Source organism: Zerene cesonia, chromosome Z (assembly GCF_012273895.1).
Source record: "Zerene cesonia ecotype Mississippi chromosome Z, Zerene_cesonia_1.1, whole genome shotgun sequence".
NCBI classification, from domain to species: Eukaryota; Metazoa; Arthropoda; class Insecta; order Lepidoptera; family Pieridae; genus Zerene; species Zerene cesonia.
The window spans coordinates 4,572,137-4,597,274 of record NC_052122.1 but is presented as its reverse complement, the minus strand read 5'-3'; the positions used below and the strand labels follow the sequence as shown (position 1 = coordinate 4,597,274).

The following is a 25,138-nucleotide window of genomic DNA, read 5'->3' as shown; positions in this document are numbered from 1 at the left end:
ACATAATTTAATCATAATCATTAACAACCTCGTTCATTATGAGATAAATATGGTCAATTTGAAATTAACACTGGAGGAAAGTTCCCTATAAAATAATCAAGCAATTATAATTGCATCGCATCCTAAATTAGCAATCCTTTAATTGTATACTGCTCAAACCAGATAGTATATTTCCTATGTTTTATTCTTCAACATTTATCATCTTTTACTAACGCCATCAAACGAAAAAGCAAGAAGGCAGGTTGACGATAATTCCCAATCATCTCACAGCCGGACTACTATCGCGACGCTAACCATTTCAAGCAAATGGCAGCCGGTCCAGTCTACCGCTTCGAAATCCCTCACGCTAAGCTGGACTATACCGGTGCCTACTCTGTCGTCGCTAGAAATGTCCACGGCGAGGCCAAGGCAATTATATCGCTGCAGATTTTCGCTAAGGGTGAGTTCTGGATTTATTGGACTTTTTTAATACTATAGTAAAACTCTAACTACAATATAAAGTTGAATGCATTAGACAGAACTTAGAGGTCGTTTCGAGAATGGAAATATATAACTTCGAAATAAGAAGTGCTACAAATCTTGGCTACAAGGATACGGCATTATTTGTTCTAAAGACACACACAATATAGATGTTATTTTAAGTATGAATAGTTTTAACATAGCATTAAGTTCTCAGTTAATTTTTCTTGTAAAAATTATAACTACTTGAATTTCAGATCTGAGGTCCAGCGATGATACACACAACATAAGATACGGGTATGTTGAATACATTTATTTAATATGAAATTATTTAATTGAATTTATTGAATTACCATGAATTTCTCTACGAATCTAAATTCATAATCAAATATATTAAATTCAATATATAATAAATATATAAACGAATGCGTCATGTCATCATAAGCCCATACACGTTCCCACTGCTGGGACACAGGCCTCCTATGAGGGTTCAGGCCATAATCCACCACGCTGGCCAAGTGCGGGTTGGCAGATGTCACATATCGTCGAACTTTTGATTCTTGGACATGCCGGTTTCCTCACGATGTTTTCCTTCACCGTTTTAAGCAGTGGTGATGTTATCCATATGTGCAGATAAATTGAAAAATCATTTTATTTCCTGCACGCTCACCCGGTCTCGAACCCCGACTTATCGAATTTTTGAAGTCCGAGGTTCTCACCACTGAGCCACCACTGCACCGCACCTATCGAATGCGCTAACCGCTTATAATGAAAGGATTGATAAATGGAAAAAAGAAACGGACTGGGAAGGGTAAGGAATATAAAGGAAGCGGGCCTCCGGTTCCCACTCACCATACGAAACAAAACTGGCTTGTGCGACATACACAAATTAAAAAAAAAAATTAGATAATTTTTAACGTGCACATTAAAATATTCCAGACGCGTAGAAGTAATACCGCGCTTCGAGAAGGAGCTGACGGATCTCCTGTGCTACGACGGAGACGCCGTGGAGTTCGAGTGCAGAGTGTCCGGCAATCCGGAGCCGGATATACGGTGGTTCCACTACAGTGAGGTAAGTGGTCTAACATTTATTCTTTCACTTTCACTAGTTGATGCCCCCAACTTTGCCCGCCCGTAAATTTTCAGGGTACTAACTTTTACCTTTTTATCCCCTTGAGGTATAATTTATCAAAATCCTTTCTTAGCGGATTTTTATGAATCGTCCATAATACCATGTCAATTCTAATTCAACCCGATTGGTACAGGAGTTTGTGCTGTGCGTTGATAGATCAGACACGTTTTATATATTAAAATATAATAAATAATAAAAATCTTTATAACTTTAAGATAGACATAAACGTGTCCAAGGTTCTTAAAGTTAAAAGTTAATATATTAATTTATTGGATCCCGCACTAGGCAGTGTCTGTCCTCCGGGACCATAAGCGAGTAACATCAATATTTATAAAATATCAGAGCGGCGACAAATTCGTGTCTATTATTTAAAAATTCTATAAATAAATACACTTAATATAAAAATTTCATGCAAATAAAAAAAAATTAAATTCAGTTTACTGAGGAAATTAAATAACATACTTAAAAATAAAAACGGGAAAAAAGCCTGATTATTTACTTATCACTAATTACTACAAATGTGATATTTTTCCGAAATTAATACTTATTAACTTACTGACTGCTTTGAAGTTTCATAGTGTGACATTATTGGGTTTTAAGAATATATTGCGTAAGACCTCTTAAAACCCTAACTCTTCTTCTCCGTGCTTCATAATATTATAATTTATTGACATATATTTCAGGTTCTACCAGAATGTGCAGACTTCGAAACCACCTTCGAAGTTGGAACTGCAAGGCTCAAGATAAAGCAAGTGGCGGCTGAAGACGAAGGCACGTACACCTGCGAAGCGTCTAATAACCTGGGAAAAGCCACTTCCAAAGCGTGTCTCGTTGTGTACCGTGAGTTTTGTTTACTTTAATTATGTTTAAATACGATCAAAAATTGTAAGCTATATTTAAAATGGATAAACATTTTTCTTCAAAGCAATGTCTAGATTTACAAAAATTTATACATAGAGTTGGAAATGCAATGGATAACGCTTATTTTAATCAATTTAAATACAATCCATTAATATGATTAAATGCATTTTTTTGAAGTGAAACTTCTTTAGAATCGTTATGATTTCAAACCTGATGCAACGGATTAAATGACAGGTAAGAGACACAAATACAAAAATGTGTAGAATGAAGCCGGCAAAGAATGAGACAGAAATATACAAACTCCTTATTTTGTCGCTTTACTGAAGTTTCACTTCTATCGTGTGAGAATCGCACACACACCTTTTTTATTTATTGCCCTACTTTAAATTAGGTATGTTAAAAAATTACCTACCTGTATCCCCATAAATAGTAATTCTTTTTTCCAAAAAGATCACTTTCCCAGGGAAGGAAGGTACCGTACACCAGAAAATGATTAGACAAAAAATTTGATGAATTGTATCAGTTTGTCGGTTCTTCAGTGGTCTAATTCCGTATTGACAAAAAAGAGAAAAAATGGACACAGCGCTGGCGGCTTTATCGCGTGGGCGTTAATTGATCGTGTCGAAAAATAAAGAACACTCAACGAGTATTTCCATAAATGTTCTTGTATTTTTCGATACTCAATTAAAAAAAAAAGAAGGGACGGCAGCGCAAAAGTATATTTTTTCTGTGTGATCTACAGCCCGTCATACCAACGCAAACATGTTAATTAATTGTACTATCGTCGAGTAGCCATTCAAAAAAATCACATGCCCCTGATTAACCGTTAATCTGATACAAATCACAATTTTTTTTGTGTTATCATCTCCGGTCAAGTGGTAGCACTTCTAAATCAAGAGACTAAATGACACAGACAGATTCCTATCAAACACAACAAGATTCGCATCCAATGGTCGAAGAAAACCCCCGGAGTTATAACAAAAAAACTTCATATGAGATTTGAGAGTCTCTTGCGTTTTCTTTGGGAACGTCGCGGTCGGTTGAAAACTTCCGAGACAATATGTCCAAAAAAGTCTAGCAACAGTTTATATTCCCATACAAACTTGCCTCGGATGGTGTTCCAGCGCCGGGCGAGCCGAACACGCTGAGCCAACGGCTGCAGCGCCCCCCCGCGCTCTCCTCCGCCGCGTCCACCCCGCGCTCCACGCCGCGCACCACGCCCGCGCGATCTGTTTCGCGCACCCCTGGTAACTTACATATATCTAGCTACAGATTTGTTTTTAAACTGTTTCACACATGTCCTGTCTATTAAAATTTCAATATCTACTCATAATGACTACATAAGTGAATTATCTTAGTATCGATATTTTTAATGTAATTCTTTCTTCTTATGGTATAACTTGTAAACTTTTTGACTCTTGACTCTGATCCATCCATTCTACCAAACTATCGTCATACGCCACGTCTCTGCATTTATTTTTATGCCCTCAGGTCCAGAAGTTCGAAAGCTGCGCAGTCCGACTCGCGAGATAGCACCCAAATTTTACACTTATCCTTTCAACAAAGTGGTCGAAGAAGGTGAATCTGTGGTATTCCAGTGTGCGGTCGGAGGTCTGCCGCCACCCTGGGCCACATGGGACAAAGACGGCATCATCATAACGCCGACCTCTCGCATCAGTATCAAGGAAAAAGACGAAATGCTGAGGATACTCCAAATCGATGAAGTCACAATCGAAGACGTCGGTCTGTACAGAATAACCCTTGAAAATGAGTACGGCAGAGTGGAAGCGTCAGCGAGACTGGAAGTGATATCACACAAAGGGAAGTTCTACGCCGGCGGCCGGTCCTGCAGCGCTTCGCCCAGAAGAATGATGAGCTACAACAGACGGACACCTTCTTACTCGAGACAAGACTGAATCGAAGATGGGAATGAATGAGTCGGCCGTGGACTTGACGTAAGTGCTTTGACTTGCTGCGATGCGATTGCGGGTACCCGTTTTGTTAAAATGGCGAATTATATTTCTAGCGATGCGAGTTTGTTGACGATTCACTTATTATACTATGTCATATTTATTTCAGGATTAGTTCGAAGGTGCCGCGTGCGTGAGAAATTTATTTTCGCATTTGTGTTTTATTTATGAACATTGTATAAATATTTACCGATTCGTTTTCTGAACCGCCATATATCGTGTTATGTCCTGTTGCTTAGTTTGTCTAATTGTTCATGTTATATACTTTATAAATATTTATGATTTATCATGCACTGACGTTGTCGATGATTCCAAAAATAGGTAATTGTTTTATACACCGTTAGAAAATATATATAACTGAGTTGTTTAATTGTTTTGTTAGACATAGTTGAAGAGCTCTCCCAGGGGTTTGTGAAATATATTGTATTGCAAGTTATCGTCGTTTTATTGTATCAATATTTTGTATGATCTATCCCTTTAGGTACTGGAAACATTTTTTACCTATTACAAAGTTCTTCGTGTTACACTTTTTTTATTTAAGTTAATGTTCCATCTAACATATTTTTAAAATAATTATGGAATGAAAGACATTAATCCAACTACTGTTTATTTAAGATCAAAGATTACAATTAATTGGTTGATTACATGGTTTTGCAAGTTCTTAAATATAATAATAAATAATTAAATACTAATTCTGTGATCCAGCTGATTAATGATGGGAGGTTCGAAAACGATAAAATTGCGCTTCAAATTGACTCTTAGATTCCCACACCAGATCACAGAAAGTAACCTAGTTACATAGCATAACCTGAAGCAGGTATAATCTACGAGTAACATGATTGACTAATTAAGAAACTGGAATATAACCTAATGTTCAAAATATGCTATGATTCTAAGACAAAATACAAACTGAAATGTTCTTGTAGGTAAGTACATCATGTCTGGAACAATCTTCATATGTGCGTTTCTGGAATTGTTTAGAAGTTAAGTGTTTTGTGGTCTGATATAATCGTCTGATCTTAAAATGCTGATGCTTTCTCAAAGCGTATTGTACCTACTTACAACTTTTATAAATCTAGACCTTTGGACATATTTAACTGTATAATAATATGAATATGCGTCGAATTTCTCAATGTATATACTGTTAAAGACTCCCAATGTTGTTAAGTCTATGAGTAACGTAATAATACTACTCAACTACAGCTAAAAATACACCAACACACTACGACATTGTTTTAATGCTCCAATATGAATGGTGAGTTGAGAGTTATGATAGTCTTATAAACTCACACTTGTAGATTTTAATTTGCCTTACTTATATTATTCATGGCACATTTTTCACCTTGCATCATGACGTAGTATATTAGTGAATAATAATACATCATAAAGATCTTAAAGTAATTAAATCCTTTAATATGCATAAATGGGAATGAATAGAAATAAATTCTACTTTTCACTACATATTAAGATTAATTTGAAACGTTCTTCTTTGATCGGAACTGTAACAAATAAAAATATTTGTCATAACATAACATACATTCAATCTTATTTGTAATATTATCTTATCACCTTAAAAAGACAAAAATGTCTAAAGTAAATTTCCAGTCAATGAAAACTTACCGTAATTGAGATAAAGACATGAAGCTACTGAGCAGTTTAAGTGACGAGTTCAGGAGCTTCTTCAACGAGCGTTAACGACAACTCTGCGCAGACGATGAGCGGCAATCAACAAATTGCCAGCTCTCTAAAATAATAATTGCTATTTAGTTTGCGGCGAATCAAAACTATAAATAATTAATTACTAAAAAGAATACCTGCCATCTCTGCCTATAATTACGAAGATACGATCGCAGATTCTCACGAGCGCGCCTCATGGGGCTGTGGCCGGCTCCGCTTGGAGGACCTTCCTGCAGCCACAGATGTTGAATGGCTTCGGCTGATGACATCCTCTTAGCAGGATTGAGCACAATAAGCCTATTCACGAAATCTTTGGCAAGGGGAGAGATATCCCTGAATGCTGGCTCTTCATAGTTGTAGTAAGCCTTGTTTATGTTGGCTGTGTAGTCAAGCCAATTCCTTCCATGGAATGGCAATACTCCAGACAATCTGAAAGCAATAAAATGGTCAGTCCATATACAATAACAAAAATGTATAATTGTATTCATTCTCTTAAGAATTTCTAAACCACTCAAACTTACAGGAGATAAATAATAACGCCAAAACTCCACATGTCGCAAGCGAGGCTCAGTGGCTCAAAATTTAATATCTCAGGAGCTACATAATCTTTAGTTCCATAGATGGCTCGGACAATATGCCGTTCATGTATAGCGCGAGCCAGACCAAAGTCAGCTATTTTTATCAGGCGACTGTTCGGATTGACGCATATTATATTTTCTGGCTTCATGTCCAGATGAGCTATTTTTTGGCGATGGATGTAGTGCAGACCTTCGCATATTTGACGCACATATATAATGACGTCTAGCTCTATAATATGATCCTCGTCAACCAATCTGTCGAAGAGCTCTCCGCCCCATAGGCTGAAATAAAAATTAATATTAAAGCAATCATCTAGTGAGATAGTGTACTCAGAATCAAGGACAAACTCAATATGTTAAAAAAAACTAACTATGACTGGAAGTTTCAAGTTATAAATACTTACTAGTCCATGACGAGAACAAAGTCGTCCTTCGTGGAAAAAGCCATATGCAGCTTCACAAGCTTGGGATGCTGCAATGACTTCAGCAGTTCAAACTCCCTACGAGCTGCATCCCTCCTCTTTTGCAAAATCGTCCTCATAGTTTTAGCAGCATAGTACTGATTGCTTTCGTTTTTAATGAGTACCACTTGGCCGAAAGCTCCACGCCCAATTGTATCACCCGTCTCGCAGTACTGCTGCGAAAATAGCTCCATCCTTTGGATTCGCACGTGTCTTGGATAAGTCATCTCTTCCACTTGTACTTCAGCTGGAAATTGTGACATATTTTATTTTTCTAGAAGTTTGTAGGTTCTAGGAGTTTGTGATTGATTCGGATTCCATAATTTAAAAATAATTTTGAAATAAATTTATCTTTAACCAGGTGTGTTATAATAACTAGTGTTTAAATATGATTTATTTTCCTACTATTGTGTACTTACAAATTTCAACAGGAGACACTTTACAATTAGAGTTGGGTGCCACGCCAAGTACGCGTATGTTCATAGTCTTCTCCAGAGGAGGATTCTTTATGCGCAATGATGGTGTGCTGCTTACTCCAGCACCAGTAAATTCGTCATCTGTTTGATCGATATCTATGGCATACCAGTAATTCCCAACAGCTGGCCTGTAATATTCTCTTAGTGTTAGATAATTTTAGCAATACAATAAACGGTTACAACTTTAACTGCAGGTTTGCACGTCTTGTTTGTTCATTGGTTAAGTCATCTCAGCTTTATTCGTAGTATCAAATAAAGTTTCATTGAAATGCAGTGTTGACTCTTACGCATAAGATGATAGATGTAAAGCCAAAGTGGTTCTAAATATTTAAGATGTGATATAACAATTGAATATAACATTTTCTATTAATGCAAGTCATTATAAGGAAAATTTATACATTAATAACCCCCCCTCCCTCCTCCCCTAAAAACTTAATAGAATGCTCGTGCACGAAACAATGTTTATATTACCATTGCATGAGTATCATTCTGTCATCCACTTTGCTAGTGGACGGTCCGTCTTTGGGCACATCCTGAACTGTTAACTTAGCGTCCTCTGGCATCCCCTCTGCCTCTACGTGCAGGAAGTAAATGTCTCGATCGCATCTATATAAACATAATATTGACTACAGTAACCAATCAAATTAAGGTACTGTTGAAGCTCGTATAACCTAACTAGTATTTATAAATCAAAAATATTATTCGTACTTTGATATGAACTCTTAAGAATTAAGTAGTTGTAATGATTATATTCGGCTTCATTATCATAAGGTGTGAAAAATATTTAATAGACTTCTTGTTTTTTATTTAAGTCAATACTAGATAACAAAATCACAACACCTATATTTTTAGCTTTTTTAAAAATGTAATTAAAGTGTAATTTAAGTTTGGAAATGTGTTGTAAGATGGGTCAAAATTTGCCAAAGATTTTTTTTCCACCATGATTCCACCGAATGTACGGTGTCATGTTATCATTTTTCGTTTTAAATTATACATTGAAAAATAATAAATATTCTGTGGTCACAACAGTAAAATAAATAAACGTTTCATTTTTCTTGGCCTTATACAAGATGCAATATTGTCCTTGGCTGAATGCTTCAGTAAGTATTTGTTATTACTCAATTAGAAGTAGGTATTCCATTCACAGAGATAAACGTGATACATATCCTTAATAACGTCAAAATCTGATATCCTGGGACTGCTATGTCTGTCCGTTACATTGTTACGGCTGAACTGTTTTGGTGTAATATAGTTTGATTGACAGATCGGGGAAACAGGAAATTACGGACTTTACGATCGGCGGAAATGATGATCTTCAGTCTGACCTCATACGACGTCAGCAAGTGTTAATATGTATCCATATTAATATATATATATATAAAGCTTACTTACTTGCAAAACTTGATTTTCATAGAAAATTCTTTTTCACCCTTATCAGCAGGGACTGGCGATTCCTGCGCAAGGACAGAACAATAGTAACACCTTTGAAACATTTGAATTCAATTCAATTCAAATTTTGTGGTAACAATTATAAAATTTCGCAAAGCTATAAAAACAACTTTTATGTAACCACGACATTCGCTTTTAAGAACTCATTCGCAAAAATGTTGCAAAAAATTAAATACACAATAAACATTATAATTGTAACACATTAATTTAAAAAGATACATTTCACTGTCACTAATTTTACAACAACTTAACAAGACATGTCGAAGACGATTAAAAACTTAATGCAAATAAAAATGCTTACATTATCGTTAGAAGGAGCATCGGCATTAGCCATTGCCTTAATAGGTATTAAAACCTTCGATGACATGTTATAGAATCCATCTGTAGCCGGGACGACAGCGGGCCCGTCCCTGGATAACCCCTCCAGTGCACATGGGGGCACAATAGTCAGGTTTGCAGCTGAAACGCAGAGTGTGACAGGCTTCTGGCCAGGAATCGCTTTACGGATCTCACACACTATCGGACCAGCCATGTCTGGCTCCAACTTCTTGATGTAAATGTAAAATTCCGTGCCGCAACAGTATATCTGGAATATAAAGCTAGCTAAATATATGCGCGGGTGCAAACCATACATGATATCCAGTCACCGTATATATTCGTAAACATGTATATACTTCAACAATTTATTTCTTACGTTAAAACGTTGATTGGTACGCTCCACCCTGAATTTGCCGATTTCCCAGACGGCACTGCAAAAGAATGCGTCCTCTGCTTGAAATACACATTTGAATGTCAATGACGAACCCACGCAAGCTACGGCTGCATCCAAAGGTTTGAGTATCTTCGTTGGTGTTAACCTCTTCACGGGTAGCTCTGTAAAACGTGAAACATTATCATTTGTATGTTATTTCCAATATTCCATCAGCACAAATTAATACTTACTATTTATGAGTAGAATGCAAGTAGTTTCATCAGTGTGTCCAGTGACTCTATCGCGTGCGTACAGCGTATATTCACCGCCATCAGATTTAGACACGCAGAACATTTTCAATGCAATATATCGATTGTTAAAATATTGAATCTCCATGTTCTGTCTCATTTGTAGTGGTTCAGGTCCCCTCCCCCAAGAGAATATAGTGTTGGAGTCATAATGAACTTTAGCAACCATTCGCACTTCTGCCCCACTATAAGCCTCCATAACAGTTGGAAACGGTTCGTCGATGCTTGGGATGACTTCACTCCTTTGTATTATAGCTGGTTCAAGATTGAGAACTATCACGTCCGTAAAACTGGACTCGTAACCGAATCGAGATCTGTACATCACCAAATAAATTCCTGAATCCTTCTCTTTTGCGTTGATGATAGAAAGAGTGGTTGTTCTGCCATCGCTTAAAATGATCGTGCGTTCATCTTCTACAAGAAGGCTGTTATTTTTGAACCATAGAAAATCTTCCGTCTTTGGTTCTTTAAACCTCGCTTCCAATTCAATGACACCGCCCACTGGAACTTTAGTGTGCACAAGTTGTCTCACGGCACCAAAGTTATGCCTTGCAGCTGCTGATAAATACATGGGACCGTTAGTAAGAGAGTTTGTGGGCTTCACGTAAAGGTAGCCCTTGGATAGAGATTGGACACCAAAATGTTGCAGTAATATTATGTAAACGCCCTGGTCGCTCGCAGTAACAGATGATAATTCGAGGCGGTGCCATTTTCCGTCGGTCTTTATTTTTATCCGACGAGTTGAGCGCAAAATCTCTCCATCTTTAATCCAGGTGTAAAAAATGTCATCTGTTGGTATCGGACAATCTTCAGCAATCATACATTCAAACACGACGTTCGAGTACTCATCCGCAATGACGTCCCTTAAGCATTCCTCGATGTCGATCATTTGCACTTCAGGTTCGTTGCGAAACATGTTTGCTGCTCTTTGTTTTGCTCCGTCTCTGCAATTAAGGCCTTGAATAAAATTCGTATTTCACTGTTAATTATAAAAATTATATAGGTTTTTTGATCCACTTTATTTAAACGGTTTAGAATTAGTCAAAAGCGCTACAAGAATTAGGTCTTCGAAGAAACGCAAGGTGAATGATGTGAATAACCTTGCATCGGATACCTTGAATTTGAAATCCTAACACGTTAAAATCCATTTGAAACATGATTTATTTTAGTTCCGAAAAACCTCAGTTGCAATGAACGCAGGCCTGTATGTATGTCGCTCATAATTGCTGTGACTCACGCCTTAAATAAGGTCATACAAGGTGACGTATACAAACCAAGCAAGTCCAAAAACACGTAGAGCTAACGACCTCCACGCCCTATCTTCTTAAAGTAGATTTTGTTATCTAGATTCATATTGAATTGTTTTCGATATCCATTTATACATCTGCGGTATTGGATACCGAAGGTAATGCTTATAACAATTATATTGAGATAATACGATTTTTCTAGATGGCAGCTGGTTCAATATTGAATTAAAGGAGTCAATTTACTAATTATCACTAAGCGCTTTCGCGATAGGCGAAGATTCTGTTTAACCTTTAACCGTTTATCAATTTGATAGAAATGTAGGTAATTTAATTTCAATGGTCGTTAATTATTTTACATATTAAAACCATTTCAAATGTTGTTTAAATAATTAAAGCTTTAAAAATTTTATTCGTGATTACATTAAAATATGATATAAAATCGAAGAGATAATAAATGGAAACATATCTTCATATGCATTTTTTCTATTTTCTTATACATAACTAGCGGTCTGCTCCGGCTTCACCCGTGGTACATGTTTTCACTCCATGCGAACCTTCGCTGTACCTTAATAAAAATGTTAAAAAGAAATAAGCCGAATGTGTCGAGCTATTCTCGACTTGTACGCTTAGCAACATAGTTAAAACATGCACACATAGATGAAAGTTACATGCTATAGAATGTTTTAAGGATTAAAATTATTCGGTGTAAATCCGTATGAACTGGACAAAACCTTTTATTCAGATATTTAAGTGCTTGTTTTTGATAAATATCAAGACTGTTTATCACGCAATGTCCACATAAGGAACTCAGGCATTGACATTACAAGTAGGGCAGTCGAGCTTAGCATATACTATTAGCTATGTATGTATGCAACACTATTTTTATTTACTTTTCTCCTAATGTGGAATGGAATAAAACTTCTGTAAATGTCTAATGTCTCTGGCTTTTAGATTGAGTCCTATACGTAGGCGAGATCTGTACATTATCCATAGTTTAAAATGATACATTAATTGGATAGTGCAATCTTGTTGCGATTGAGAAGTCGATAATAATTCAGATCAATAAATTGTGTACAACCCTGTTCTATCTAAAACGTTTAAAGTGATGATGTTCTTAAAAGAAGTCGATACATAAAGTACATGCTAGTGAAAATCCTTTAAAATAATTTAACGGATGGACCGATGTCTTTCTGACATTAAGAATAATCAAGAGAACTTTAATAGCCAAGTGGAACAAACCGATCATTGGTGTTTCTTAAATTATTCTACAAATATTCCCTGTTATTTTAAGATGATAAACTGTCTATTCAACTTTAAATACACACGTAGAGAATATGTAACAGATGGACAAACGTGCCGACATAACACTATACGGACGATCTAAATGTTACGATTAAAAGATCTAAAATGCAGCATCCTATCCCAGTACCATTTATAGAAGGAAGAAACTACATATTGCAATAATATGAACTCGTTTCTATTTCTGACCAACCAAAAATTTACAAAATGTTTCATGGTATTTATTACCTTAACTGTATTGTTAATTATCCTCAATAAATAAGTTGTTTAATCCATTTCAGTCCTTCATATTTCGGTAAGTGAATATAACGTTATCATATTTTTTTTTAGTACAAATAGGATTTGATTCAACGCCACCTAGCCCAAAATAGGTAAAGCTTTTAAAATTACTGGATGTTACTAAAACCGACACAACTAAATTTAATTCTAGCATATAAATTGTTTTGTGAATTTTTTTTTAATAAAGCTGAATATATTTAGTCTACATACATAATATGATGGAAATACTCAAACATTTCCAACATGACAATTTAATATTAGTAAATAAAGTTGAAAATTTTCAAGCCTCATCAACGGAATAGTATAATAAGATATTTAAACTTATTCCAATACAAACGCGCGGAACCTTTGTACTGGAATAAGTTAGATTAATAGGTATTCTATATGTTTAGGAATGCGCATCGAACCCTAGTAGGTCTAGTACGCTTTAGTATTCACGCATGCGTAGCAGACGAGACGAGAATTAAAATTAGCGTCCATTAGTTAAGAACTTTTGAAAAGTCCATCGTCTCGCCATGCAATACGTTCTGAAATGGAATTTTCGTGTTACAAAGGTTAAAGCGACGGATATGTTACGCCATTGTTGTTAAATTACGACTCACAAAAGGTCTAACGCAATTGTATATTTGTATAACAATGAGGAAAGTCCTGTAAGATCCTTGAGATTAAATTCTATTTACTATCTCTAATTTCATTTTGATCATGTAATGTATTTAAAAATTGTATCGAAAAACGATTTCGACGATTTTGTCAAAGTGGCGGCAAAAATTCATAGGGTTATTTTGCGGACGTTACTATTCAAAACGAAATCTATATAATCCCCATTTTCGAAACCCGTAATACTTTTCAAATAAAACTACAACTGGATCACTGAACTATGCTAGTACTGAAATACTTTTTTATGGCTGAGCAATTAAAGGAGCAGGTGGACCACCTGATGTTAAGTGATCACTAGCGCCCATAAACTTCTTCATTGTATTCTTAATAATTATTTGTACATATAACTCAAAGTATCGAAAACAACGTCGAGACGGACCACGGTCATACTCACAAAAACGAAACGATATTTAAGGAAACCGAAACTAAATCCCTTAAAACATATAGTTTTAGACATATTAATACTATAACGCTTAAAACAAACAGGACGAAACATAATACTTTATAAGGTATCAAAAAACGTGTCAAGACAACATTCCCAGAGTCACCGCAACCTTACAGCTAGAGATCATTCTATTATTAAATTAATTGAATAAATATAATAATAATAAAATGATATAAATATTATTCTTCTCTTAAATAGTGAGATAGGTTTTAAGTTCATATTGAATAACTGTGGTTGATCGCTTCACTATCGATTACACTTCATCGTTAATAATATTATTTATAAGGTATATCATGCTCTCAAACGATATCGCTTTATTTAACTAGTTCATTTAATATTCACAAAATTTTTACCCATCGCTTTAATTCTTACCTGGAAATAGAAATTTCCTACTCGTTGACTGATCGTAGTTAGCCACTAACTATAAAATGATCGAATAAACAAAAACATTGTTTAAAATCAATTATCATAATAATTAAAGGTAAATCCCAATGGTTTATGTTATAAAAGGTCGCCTTCATTGTGCTACTTAAAGTGATTCATTTATCTTATCGTCGTACTGGTAAATTTTCATATGCCTTTTAAGTAATATCTCTTAATGAGACAATCATTAAAATCTTTCCACCCATATGCAAAACGAATGGTAGATTTTAATTTCACTATTAAACATAGTTCCCTTTCATCATATATAACTAAAAAGGATTTTATTATAAAAATAATTTCATCATATTTAACATTATGACACTATAATGCTTAACATCCTCTAAAATTATAAATTAACACGTCATCACCGCTAAGGCCTATTGGTTAGCGCGTCACGGTTGATAAAAGACATCCCGTCTTCAATAGCAGCCAAAAGGTTTCAATATGGTTGCATACCAAACATAAGCCGATGAGTTCAAAAATATATACCCGTAAGGCTAAATGTGTACCGAATAAAATACATTTTTACATAACCCTCTTTCATCTAGCGAGGTACAACTCGTGAGCGACTAATAGATGTTCATATAAGGAAGGTGGCACTGATTGTTCTTGTGTTGTATCATAGCTCTAACCGCCTTGTGCCTTATAACATTGATTTGTTACACTCATTTTAAGCGGGAAAATAACCATTCGTACAAAATGTGAATTCATTTGACGATAATAATGAAAATTATTGAAATAACTCATTTTAAGAAATTTTAATATACCTAATAGGATAAATCGAATGTGTAAATATTACACATCACCTAATCTTTTTTTATAGTACAGTACACAATTCTTATTAGTAATATAGTATTATGTTATGTGTGGTAGTCATAACATGAATTTAAAAATGTTAAGGTGTATACCCAACCCCAAATTTAGTAATTATAACAATTTAAAAGTATAATAAATGCAACAGTAATTTTTTTTTTTTTTTAAATTAAATATATGAAATATAAGAATGATATAATTAAAACAGATATTGGAATATTTGATCGAACTAAGAAATAATCTACGTATGTTTTAATTCATAAATTAGAACTCAACCTACATCGTAAATAACAAAGCATGTAACGAATATATGCCAATCATTAGAAAGTCTCACCACCGTGTATTTTTATGTACAAGCACTAAAGACAATAGCGAATGAGTCGATACTTCAGGATGATTGATTAACGAGGAAGGTCAAGGTATCAATTTTATTAATATTTCATGTAACTTGTACACTGGCGACGACATATTCAGACGTTTTATGCACTTACACGGTATACTTAAATCGATTATCTTCTATACAATTTGTTTAATCTTTTCTAACTAACAAGTCACCGACGTCCCTGGAAAGAGGTACCTACCACTCCAAATTCTAAATTGAGACCAAAGGTCAACAATGTTCTATGAAACACAAAAAAGAACACGTCAATCAGTAAACCACGTAGTTATTGAGTTAGAAACCCAAGAAAGAAAATACCTTCCTAAATAGATATCGGGACCTCCTTCGTTCTTGGGGATATGTACTCACATAATTCCAAAATTAGTTAATAATCACGATTATTATACTTTAAACTAGACATCCGCGCAAGAAAATACTTTTATTAAAAAAATAAAAAACCGGAGAAATTCAAGTGAGCAGTTAAAAGCAAATGTCAAGAGAGCTTTCGAAAATATAAATATTCCAGCCCGATCCTAGTTCCGGCTTATCAAAGAATGTGGCCCCTAAAAGGTTACCTAATCTCTATGCACGTGACGATGTCGTATATTACAAGTCATGGACTGCCCGCCAGTCATTATTTACGGTAATGACAATAAATCAGATAAAACGAGGTACAATACATACTTATAGTTCTACACGTCTACGAAACAAACATATTAAGAACTAATTAAACGAAATTTGGAACGATATTTTCATAACTGATATTAATTATTTGAAACGTAACCAGTACTATAAATAACGTCAACTAAAAATGGCATCCAGCCATAAGGCCGCGAAAAGTCTTTTCTAACTATTTTATTTATCTGTTATATTATTTCACTTAACTATTAAAGTACTGTTTACAAAGAATAAATATATGAATACACTTTTACATTACAGCAACATAATAACACAAAGGAACGATACCAGTGAACAAATAAATAGCAGTTCCCAGAATTTTTCGTTTCAATTAACTTCAATCATACATTTCATGTCTCGTAATTAACTGAATTATAATTATTATGCTTATTTGAGCGTTATGAGTGTGATATTTTTAAAACTCCAATATAAATCAATGTGGGAGGAGAGCTCGCCGTATGGGACCGGCTCGCACCGGGGGAGGTACCACACCCCCACATAAGATCGGTGAAATAGTTAGCATGCGAATGTTTCTGAAATCCGCACCACCATAAAACCTTTCCCACCACGGAGATCCGTATCCGTTCATTTACACCTTCCAGTTCTGTTTTTTATTCGCGTCATGATTCATTTTCTTACTCCTTATCCCTAAAAAGCGGGCGACGCGTCCATGGGCGATGGTGATCGCATACCATCAGATGCACGACGGTTTGCCTACCCTAACAAAAAAAAATACGAAGATACGAAATGAAAATATATATCCTTAATTATTTACTCCACAAGGAGAGAAATAACATCCAAATTTCTATAAACTCGATATTAAATAGATGTCACAAAAGTCGCTCATTCATGTGTACATCCAAACTATAATAAAATATAAACATGTTCACTTACTTATCAAAACAGTATGGTGTAAATATAAGTGTATTCAACATCCTAATCATCACGCACTCAGCACTTATTCAGAGCAACCGCTAATAAAACAGTTTTAAATTAAAATGAAGCCTAGTTTTGGAGTTGCTGTGACACCATATACGTAATTAGTGTCCCAGTTATACTAAGAACTTTTTTTTCATGTCATCGTCGGCTATTCGTCGCCGTCCGATGGTAAGCGCTACCACCGCCCATGAACATTTGGAGAGGCGAGAGGTCGATTGTAGACCTTACGCCTACAAATGGATTGCCAACTTCAAATTGTAACGGGATGAAGAAAGGATTGACGAGAGGAATAATAGAAAGGACTGGGAAGGGTAAGGAAAAGGATTTAGGCCTCCGGCTCCTCCACTGACCGAACGAAACACAGCAGTATGCTATTTCACGCTGATTTTCTGTGGGGGTTTACTTCCCCGGTGCGAGCTGTCCCAATTCTTACTTACGTACTTTTAAAATTATAATTATTCGATTCATATTGCTGGAAACAATTAGATATTTATTCCTTCACATCTTCCTTTTAAAACCATTTTGTATAACACACATATATAACGATACGTAAATATCGAAGTCGATGATAGCCTATTCAACTTGTTGAACTTATGTTTCCCTGCATTACTTGTTATTTTAACTGACAGATAAACTGAACCGAATTAACAAGATGTTGGAAAACTATACTAGCTCTAAATAACGATTATTTTCATTGATAGTCAGCAATTAGTTGGAACTAATGAAGTATCAATTAGCATAATGATATACCTATATTTATTTGTTTAAATATTATGAAAAAGACTTCAGTTTGTTTAGTTTTCCCAGTCATTGTTGTGAGTATGATAATTTATGAATCAATATGAGTATAGCAAGTTAAGCCACACTGTAAACATGTGTCAAACTTCTAAGCATTTGATAAAATATTGTCTAGTTAATAGCATTAAACGTAAGCGAAGAATATTTTTCTAACATCTGATAAAACTTAAAGTTCTACAATACGTAAGTACCCGTTAACAGAATTCAGTTCTACAAATTACACTGAAGTAAAAACTCAGTTCACAATATATCTGAACTTGAACTTGAAGTTTCGATTTCTAAGAACTAAAGACGTATACAACACCTGTAAACTTTCGATTCTTACAATATGCATCACATAAGTCACTAAAGTGTAGTCATACGAAGCATACTTGCAAGTATTGAAAGCTCTTTGCGCAAATACTTACTAGAAATGCGAGCGATTTGAGACCCGTTAAAAAAATGCTGACTCGTGCATAAAGTGCAGACACCTATGACACTACGGTGGGAAAAATAGCAAAATATTACTTGCGGTGCATGAGGTAAATACACGCTTTGAAATGTAAATTATAATCCCCATGAAAAGGTATTCACCGCTAATTTTGCGTCCGATTTCCTAATTGAAAACCAGTTGCTATGTCTAGCGCTCCCCTCATGTTGCTATGGTGGAAAGATCAGAATTTAATAAATTTTATACGTATTCCGAAAAAACTAGACTTTTAGTCATGTTAATTTTGATAAAAACATACCATCTTGAATCACAATAAAGTGATATAGCAGTTAGGTATGCTAATATTTACCTATAAAAACAACTAGCCCTATTTTAGTCATTATTAAAATATAAAAAAGAACAAAAATTTAAATAGTACTTTATACATAGTTCGTAACATCTGAAATGATCTAATAATTAATATATACTAATACTTTAAATTTATATTATTACTAGCTCACCCGGCACACGCTGTTCTGCCTTATTCTTATCATTTAGGGTTATAACAAATAGATGTTGGCTGATTCTTAGACCTACTCGATATGCACACAATATTTCACTTGAATCTGTCCACCCGTTTCGGACGAGTAAGGTTACTAACATTGTGACATGAGAATTTTATATGTAAGATTTTCCAAAATTACGTAAACTTTTAAGTAGACATCGTTATGCAATTTATAACGGACCTTATAATCAGTCAAAATAAGAAAATGCTAATGAACATTTCAGCAGAACGAAATAAGTAATACAAAAGAAATCCATTTTAACAAAACAGATATCTCTAAGAGAATGCATTAGCGAAAGGCACACAAATGCATTTGTAATAGCAATAAGATTTTAACGAAACTTTATCCCGATCGGCACCTGTTTACAGAATTTGCTAATTGATAACTACGCAGCATTAAATGCTTATTGATCTACTGTTAAGACCTAAAGAAATTTCTAAAGGCATCTTGAGAGCTCGCCGACAAGGTTACTTAGTCGTAACATTGTTTTTCTTAATGTTGATCCATTAGTTGTTACAGTGTTTTTAACAACAACATTATTTTCCAAGCAATCTTCCATTTGCCCTTGAAACATTGGTCCAAATCGAAGATCTTATTCCGAGACCACTTAAATTTACTTCCCATAAAATAAATGTTTTTCAAGTTCACTCTGTATTACGTTGTTATAATAATATGATGTTCTGGGTTACCGGTAGTTTGTGTTGCACGCGGTGGGCGAAAGATTACGGTTCAACTGGAAGGATTTAATTTTCTGTTTGCAGCCAGATTCGTTTAGTGAGCTTCGCATGCACGAGTTGGCAGGCAATTCGTTCTAAAAAGTTTCGCACTAGATTTTTATGAACGACATTTTAAAATAGACATACTTGTCAACTAGATAATAATTACAGAAACCTTAGATGTGAATTTAGCAAATAAGAAAATTTGAAAATTGTAATGTGTCACCTCAATTACAATATTTGTACTATTAAATCTGTAAGGATAAATGACAAATGCTTTATTTTAATTGGTAACATATCCGACACGTTGCCCACATTAATTATCTGACACAATAAAACTTTGAATGAGCGACATTTATTTGTAAATATAATGGTATGAAGTAGATACAAAGTGTATAATATAATTATAGTAATGTTTCGTCGATTATTAATATACGCAAAAGTTTTAGAAGTTTTCTTTTAGCTTTTAAACAACCTAATTGTTATAACGGACTAGAATCTCGTACAATTTTAAACAGATATCAACGCGCTTCCTCCACGCTTGCGGTAACTCAATGGAAATCTATTATTTCCGCTATTTTTTGAAGGTGTTGAATATTCTAATTATATATTTTAATAGCATAAACTTTGGTTTTGTAAAAACATTACCGTATTTTTTTTATATTTTATAATGGTCTATCAGTTTCTTACTAATCAGCTATTGGTTTAAAAACAGAACCATGTTATATTTATCAACAATATTCAATCGTAGTAGAGCAGTGCTTTCATTCTAAAAGCTATTTAATAATTTATTTATGCTTTTATCACCGCTTGTACAAACTCAAGCGCCGAAAACCAAAATTCTATGAAGTGATTATTACTTCAGCGTGAATTTTACAGATAAATATTATTTATTTAACTGTACACGTTTCAGCGAAAATTCACATGCGTTACCTTTATGAAACTATTTATTGCGTTCGGTTTTATGTATCGATTATTCAATTCCTACTAGTGTACCTGCTGATCAAATATTGGCTGAACTTGACCCTGGTATTGCAATAATGTTCGAGCTTTGATTAAATAGCATTGAAAGGTTATTTTTAGATGTAATAAGCTTATAAATGTTGTTGGTGTTTAAATACTGAGCACTGGTTCACTGGTGGTTATTAATTTGAAAAAAAATATTTTTACTTATTTTTTTACAACTAGCGTTCCCTGACTTGCTTGTCTTAAAAAGCGTAAAAAAAACAACCGAATTGGACAAGACGTTCTTGAGTTTTACGATTATCCACGCTTTTGGCGAATAATTTTTGGAACGAAGTTCCTTATCGCGCGTTGTGAAAGGGGGTTAGACGGAAAAAATTCTTACGAAAAGTTGTCACGACACTTTTTGCTATAGTAAGCTATTGTAAGCTGTGCGGCGTCGCATGTTTCTCTGTATCTCTCTCTTATAGACAGCAAGCCAGATATTTTCATTTCTATTTCGCATTGAAGAGTGTGGTGTCGCGACGATTATTTTTGTTGAGTGTATATAGGTTTTTTGTAAATAATGAATAATAAAAAATAATAATAATGATGAAGGAACTTCGTTCCATCCGGGTCTCCCTTGACTCCTCTCAAGTTTTTTATTTATACGGATAGATTTACATGGATTAATAAGATTTTAAATAAGTAAGTTTAGAATATAATAAATACTGGATACAATTAAGTGATTATGAAGGTCTTGTTATCCTGAACATTGAAAAATATCGCTAAATATTGTTAAGTTGCTTTCCGTTTCCTGACCCTATGTATGCTCGGATCTTTAAAAATGCTCATAGCATTTTTTTTAAATAGGCGAAGCAGTGTGAAGTTCGGGCGGGTTGCTAAATAGCTAAAATTCTATTATGAAAACTTAATGGATATTAACCTTTTTCCGATTTACACCTCTGTGTTTTTGTCACATAAACCGCATATTTTTTACAATCCGTTATCCCGTAGGAATATCGGGATAATAAGTTGTCTATATGGTATTCCGGTTGTCCAGCTATCTACGTACCAAATTTCATTGCAATCGGTTGAGTAGTCTTTGCGTGAAAGAGCAACAAACACACGCACATCCTTACAAACTTTCGCATTTATAATATTAGTAGGATGGTTCTAGTTCCGATTTCGAACAAAGACTATCTAAATACAAAACGGGGTATAAACCAATAAACATCAACGTTTAAACTATACAGTACCTGGATGACCGAGCTTTGCTCGGTATTTTTTTTTTATTTTATAAATTGTGTTTTTTGAAAATTATATTTAAGTACGAATTACATACTAATAAAATGATGAAATATGAATAATATTTTTCGATCTTACCGACAGAAACGCCTCCTATTTGTTAAAAAAGTTTTAGTCGATAAAACACGAATAAAACACGAATATGACATTTTCTAAAAAAGATTCCTAGCTAGATCGATTTATCACCGTATATACTAAATTTCATGAAAATCGTTGGAGCCGATTCCGAGAATACAAGAATTGCTTGTTTAAAGATATAAGATAAATAAACTATACATAAAACACGAATAGAAAACCCTCATATTATGTTACTTCAATGATGAATATTGCTAATTATTTTTACCATTCAGTGAAACACATCCCCCCATCCCCCGTCCATCCACAAAGAGATGTGCATGCAGTACAACATACAATTCACCACCGCCCAATCCAAGTCAATTATCCGGTCTTAAAAATCACATCCGAAATGTACACTCCACAAAAGGTATCGGATCCTTCTGCTAGGGAATACAGTATATTTCAGCAAACACTTTCCAAATAGACTAAACACGTTGGTGATTAGCACTGACATAGAGCCGCAGTCGCTTTGTTTTTAAAATTTCCAAAAGCAACGTCGGGATAAACACCTTTTTTGCACCTTTCGTCATGTACTAATGTAATTGGTATGTGTGTGGTTTTTGTTCGCTCGGTGTATATTTAATACTCTCTTTTGTTAGATTGTTGTACGGTTTGATTAAGTCTCGATTTGATTAAGCTTGGCTTATCTATGCATATTTTTTTTTGTAAGAAACGAAACGAATACTATATAAAAACGTTTTTTATAAATTTTCGATAACTATTGAAAGTCTATTTTAAAACTACAAAAAGGACATAGTATATAACAAAAAGTCCCTTCCGGCTGTCTGTTCCTGTGTATCTTGAGAACTACGCAACGAATTTGGATGCCGATTTTTTTTTATGTACAGTGACAAAAGAAAGGTTTATATGCACGTAACATAATATAGTAATTTACATTCTGTATTAAATTGTAGTAAAACATAATCCCTACAACAATTAATGTCTTTCGTATTTTTTACTTTTTCAAATTTCTTTATAAAATCTTTAAAACTGTAAATAAATCATTAACAATTATTTCAATTAAAAAAGGCAATGCGAGTATAGAAACTGATAAAGTAGAGTAAAATTTAAACTTGTCTGTCTTGAAACCTCGCTCAATGTCAAATCTACCTGTTGCGCTCCGTAAAAACCGCTTCTATAATTTTCTAATCACTAGTTCTAGTTTATATGAAACTGTAGAACGAAAATCAATTAACAAATAAAAGATTTAAATATTCCGTTTAATTTACAGTACAATATTTTTAAAACTGTTAAAATAACTTACTAAATTAAATCCGCTTTAAAAAGTTCTGTAGTATTAAATATAAATTTTTATGATGTCATTTAATAATCAATTCACTTTATTGATCCGAAAACAAGTATTAATTTCACACAAACTTCAAAAATAGTCACACTAAAAACTATCTATTAAAAATTAACTATCGCAAAAGCTGTTAAAATAGAGTCCCATATTTAACAAATGCGTATAAAAACTCCTTTTAAAAAGTAATAATTTAATCTCGCATTGCCCTTGAATTTTCGAATAAAGAATAAATTTATTTAAAATAAAAAAAATATTTAACTCACTGAGCGCGGTGACGTTTCGTTAGGTGCAGCCGGCGCGGATGTTGTCCAACTAATGTGCAATACCCATAGACCGGTTATCATCACACAGGTTACACTACAAGTACTTAGTGCTTTAAAACCTTAGCGCATACTGTGAGGTGCACCGTGACGACACGCCTTATATAGGGAGGAAATTGAACATATTTTCACATGATGCCCACGCAGCCTACAGTACAATACATGAAAGATGCAACTCAATTATTATTTTTAATGATACATGGAATTTCGAATATTAATACACTTCATATTAAATTTTTCTGTTTCAATTTGTGAAGGTCATGATTAAATAACGTTTGATTTTTACGTATACGCTTTTACGTATATATTGAAATTGTTTTATTTATGACAATTTACCTCGAACACGGAGTAAGGCTAACTTTGCGACTAACACCACGTTCGATTCCACTAGCACTTGGGATAGAGCAGAGACTTTGAATCCAGATATTTGCTGCTTTGGTTTGCATTCTGCTTTGGTTGTAATGTGTCTGATTCGTAAAGAAGTTAATTAAAATTTTTTTAATAGCGACAAAACGACAAACCGTTAGAAATCTCGACATTATTATTACACCTCATTTGGCTGGAGAATTTATCAACTAGTTTATTACGAATTTGTCAATTGTTGAAAGATTGTATAACTTCTATTAAAAGATGTTAAATAGAAAGAGATGTTCACGCTTATGGTTCTTTGACAGATCGCACACGTGTATTGCATTGAGCCTTGGATGGCTACGCTCAACGTTCGCGATAGCACTGCGAAACTCCGAAACCCAAGAAGTTGTTGCTGAAGAAAATTTTGTTGAACAATAAAATTCGATATATTTTATAAAATTCAATCCGTCTAATTTCAAATTGAAGTAGATGAACAGTAATCCGTTTATCTCCACACACAAGCAACGCACCTAAAATTTTAAGAGACAATGTAAGGAACGCATTTAATCGAGTGTATGAAAATTGTTATTCACCACCATCGATGTAATATGGGAATAAAAACGCAAAAATGATATATAAATGTTAATAAATACAATAATTATAATTTGTTAATTCCATCATTGTATTATGTACTTCTTTTTTTTTATTAATTAATTATCTCTCAAGCTATCATGATGTCTGTATCGTATAACTACTTAATTTAAAAGTATGTATTAGCCGATAAAGAAAGACATTTTAATCTAGTAATATAACCTTGGCACTTTTAAAGTTTGCAAAAATTGACATGTGCATCATATTTTATTAAAGTGAATGGTATATTTTTGTACAATCTATCTATCGATTTTCTTATGTAACGGTCTGTTTTATACGTCTTCAATTACCTCATTTCCCCTTGCTGAACATGATAAGTAAATTCCGTGTCTTGGCTAACAAATAGATTTGAAGTAATTTTTTTTTTGAAACATTGACAGTTGAAATTATATGAGTGAATTTCACTGAACTTTGAATTTGGAAGCTTAATTTTGTA

General features: G+C 34.1%; 2 protein-coding genes across 4 annotated transcripts in view; one reads left to right on the top strand and one right to left on the bottom strand.

Moving 5' to 3' along the window:
- Positions 1 to 4,858, top strand: part of LOC119835922 — a 52,067-nt gene extending 47,209 nt beyond the window's left edge. For both annotated transcript variants that reach the window (XM_038361051.1, XM_038361053.1), the window contains exons 22-28: positions 271 to 439; positions 717 to 756; positions 1,399 to 1,531; positions 2,275 to 2,431; positions 3,577 to 3,699; positions 3,944 to 4,407; positions 4,532 to 4,858. In XM_038361051.1, the coding sequence (XP_038216979.1) occupies positions 271 to 439; positions 717 to 756; positions 1,399 to 1,531; positions 2,275 to 2,431; positions 3,577 to 3,699; positions 3,944 to 4,368 (1,047 nt within the window). In that variant the 3' untranslated portion in view covers positions 4,369 to 4,407; positions 4,532 to 4,858. The remainder of the gene's footprint in view (positions 1 to 270; positions 440 to 716; positions 757 to 1,398; positions 1,532 to 2,274; positions 2,432 to 3,576; positions 3,700 to 3,943; positions 4,408 to 4,531) is intronic.
- Positions 4,859 to 5,015: 157 nt separating this feature from the next.
- On the bottom strand, positions 5,016 to 23,771 carry LOC119835604. Of its 2 annotated transcripts, XM_038360528.1 has the most exons (12): positions 23,644 to 23,771; positions 10,006 to 11,006; positions 9,758 to 9,936; positions 9,365 to 9,649; positions 9,007 to 9,068; positions 8,086 to 8,220; positions 7,558 to 7,742; positions 7,082 to 7,385; positions 6,621 to 6,959; positions 6,237 to 6,528; positions 6,043 to 6,166; positions 5,016 to 5,921 (listed from the first exon to the last, which is right to left on the bottom strand). In XM_038360528.1, the coding sequence occupies exons 2-11, from the start codon at positions 10,976 to 10,978 to the stop codon at positions 6,104 to 6,106; spliced, it is 2,817 nt and encodes a 938-aa protein (XP_038216456.1). In that variant the 5' UTR covers positions 10,979 to 11,006; positions 23,644 to 23,771; the 3' UTR covers positions 5,016 to 5,921; positions 6,043 to 6,103. The 2 variants fall into 2 exon arrangements, with proteins under 2 accessions (XP_038216456.1, XP_038216457.1); XM_038360529.1 differs by lacking the exon at positions 5,016 to 5,921 and having other exon boundaries at positions 6,241 to 6,528.
- Between the last annotated feature and the right edge of the window lie 1,367 nt (positions 23,772 to 25,138).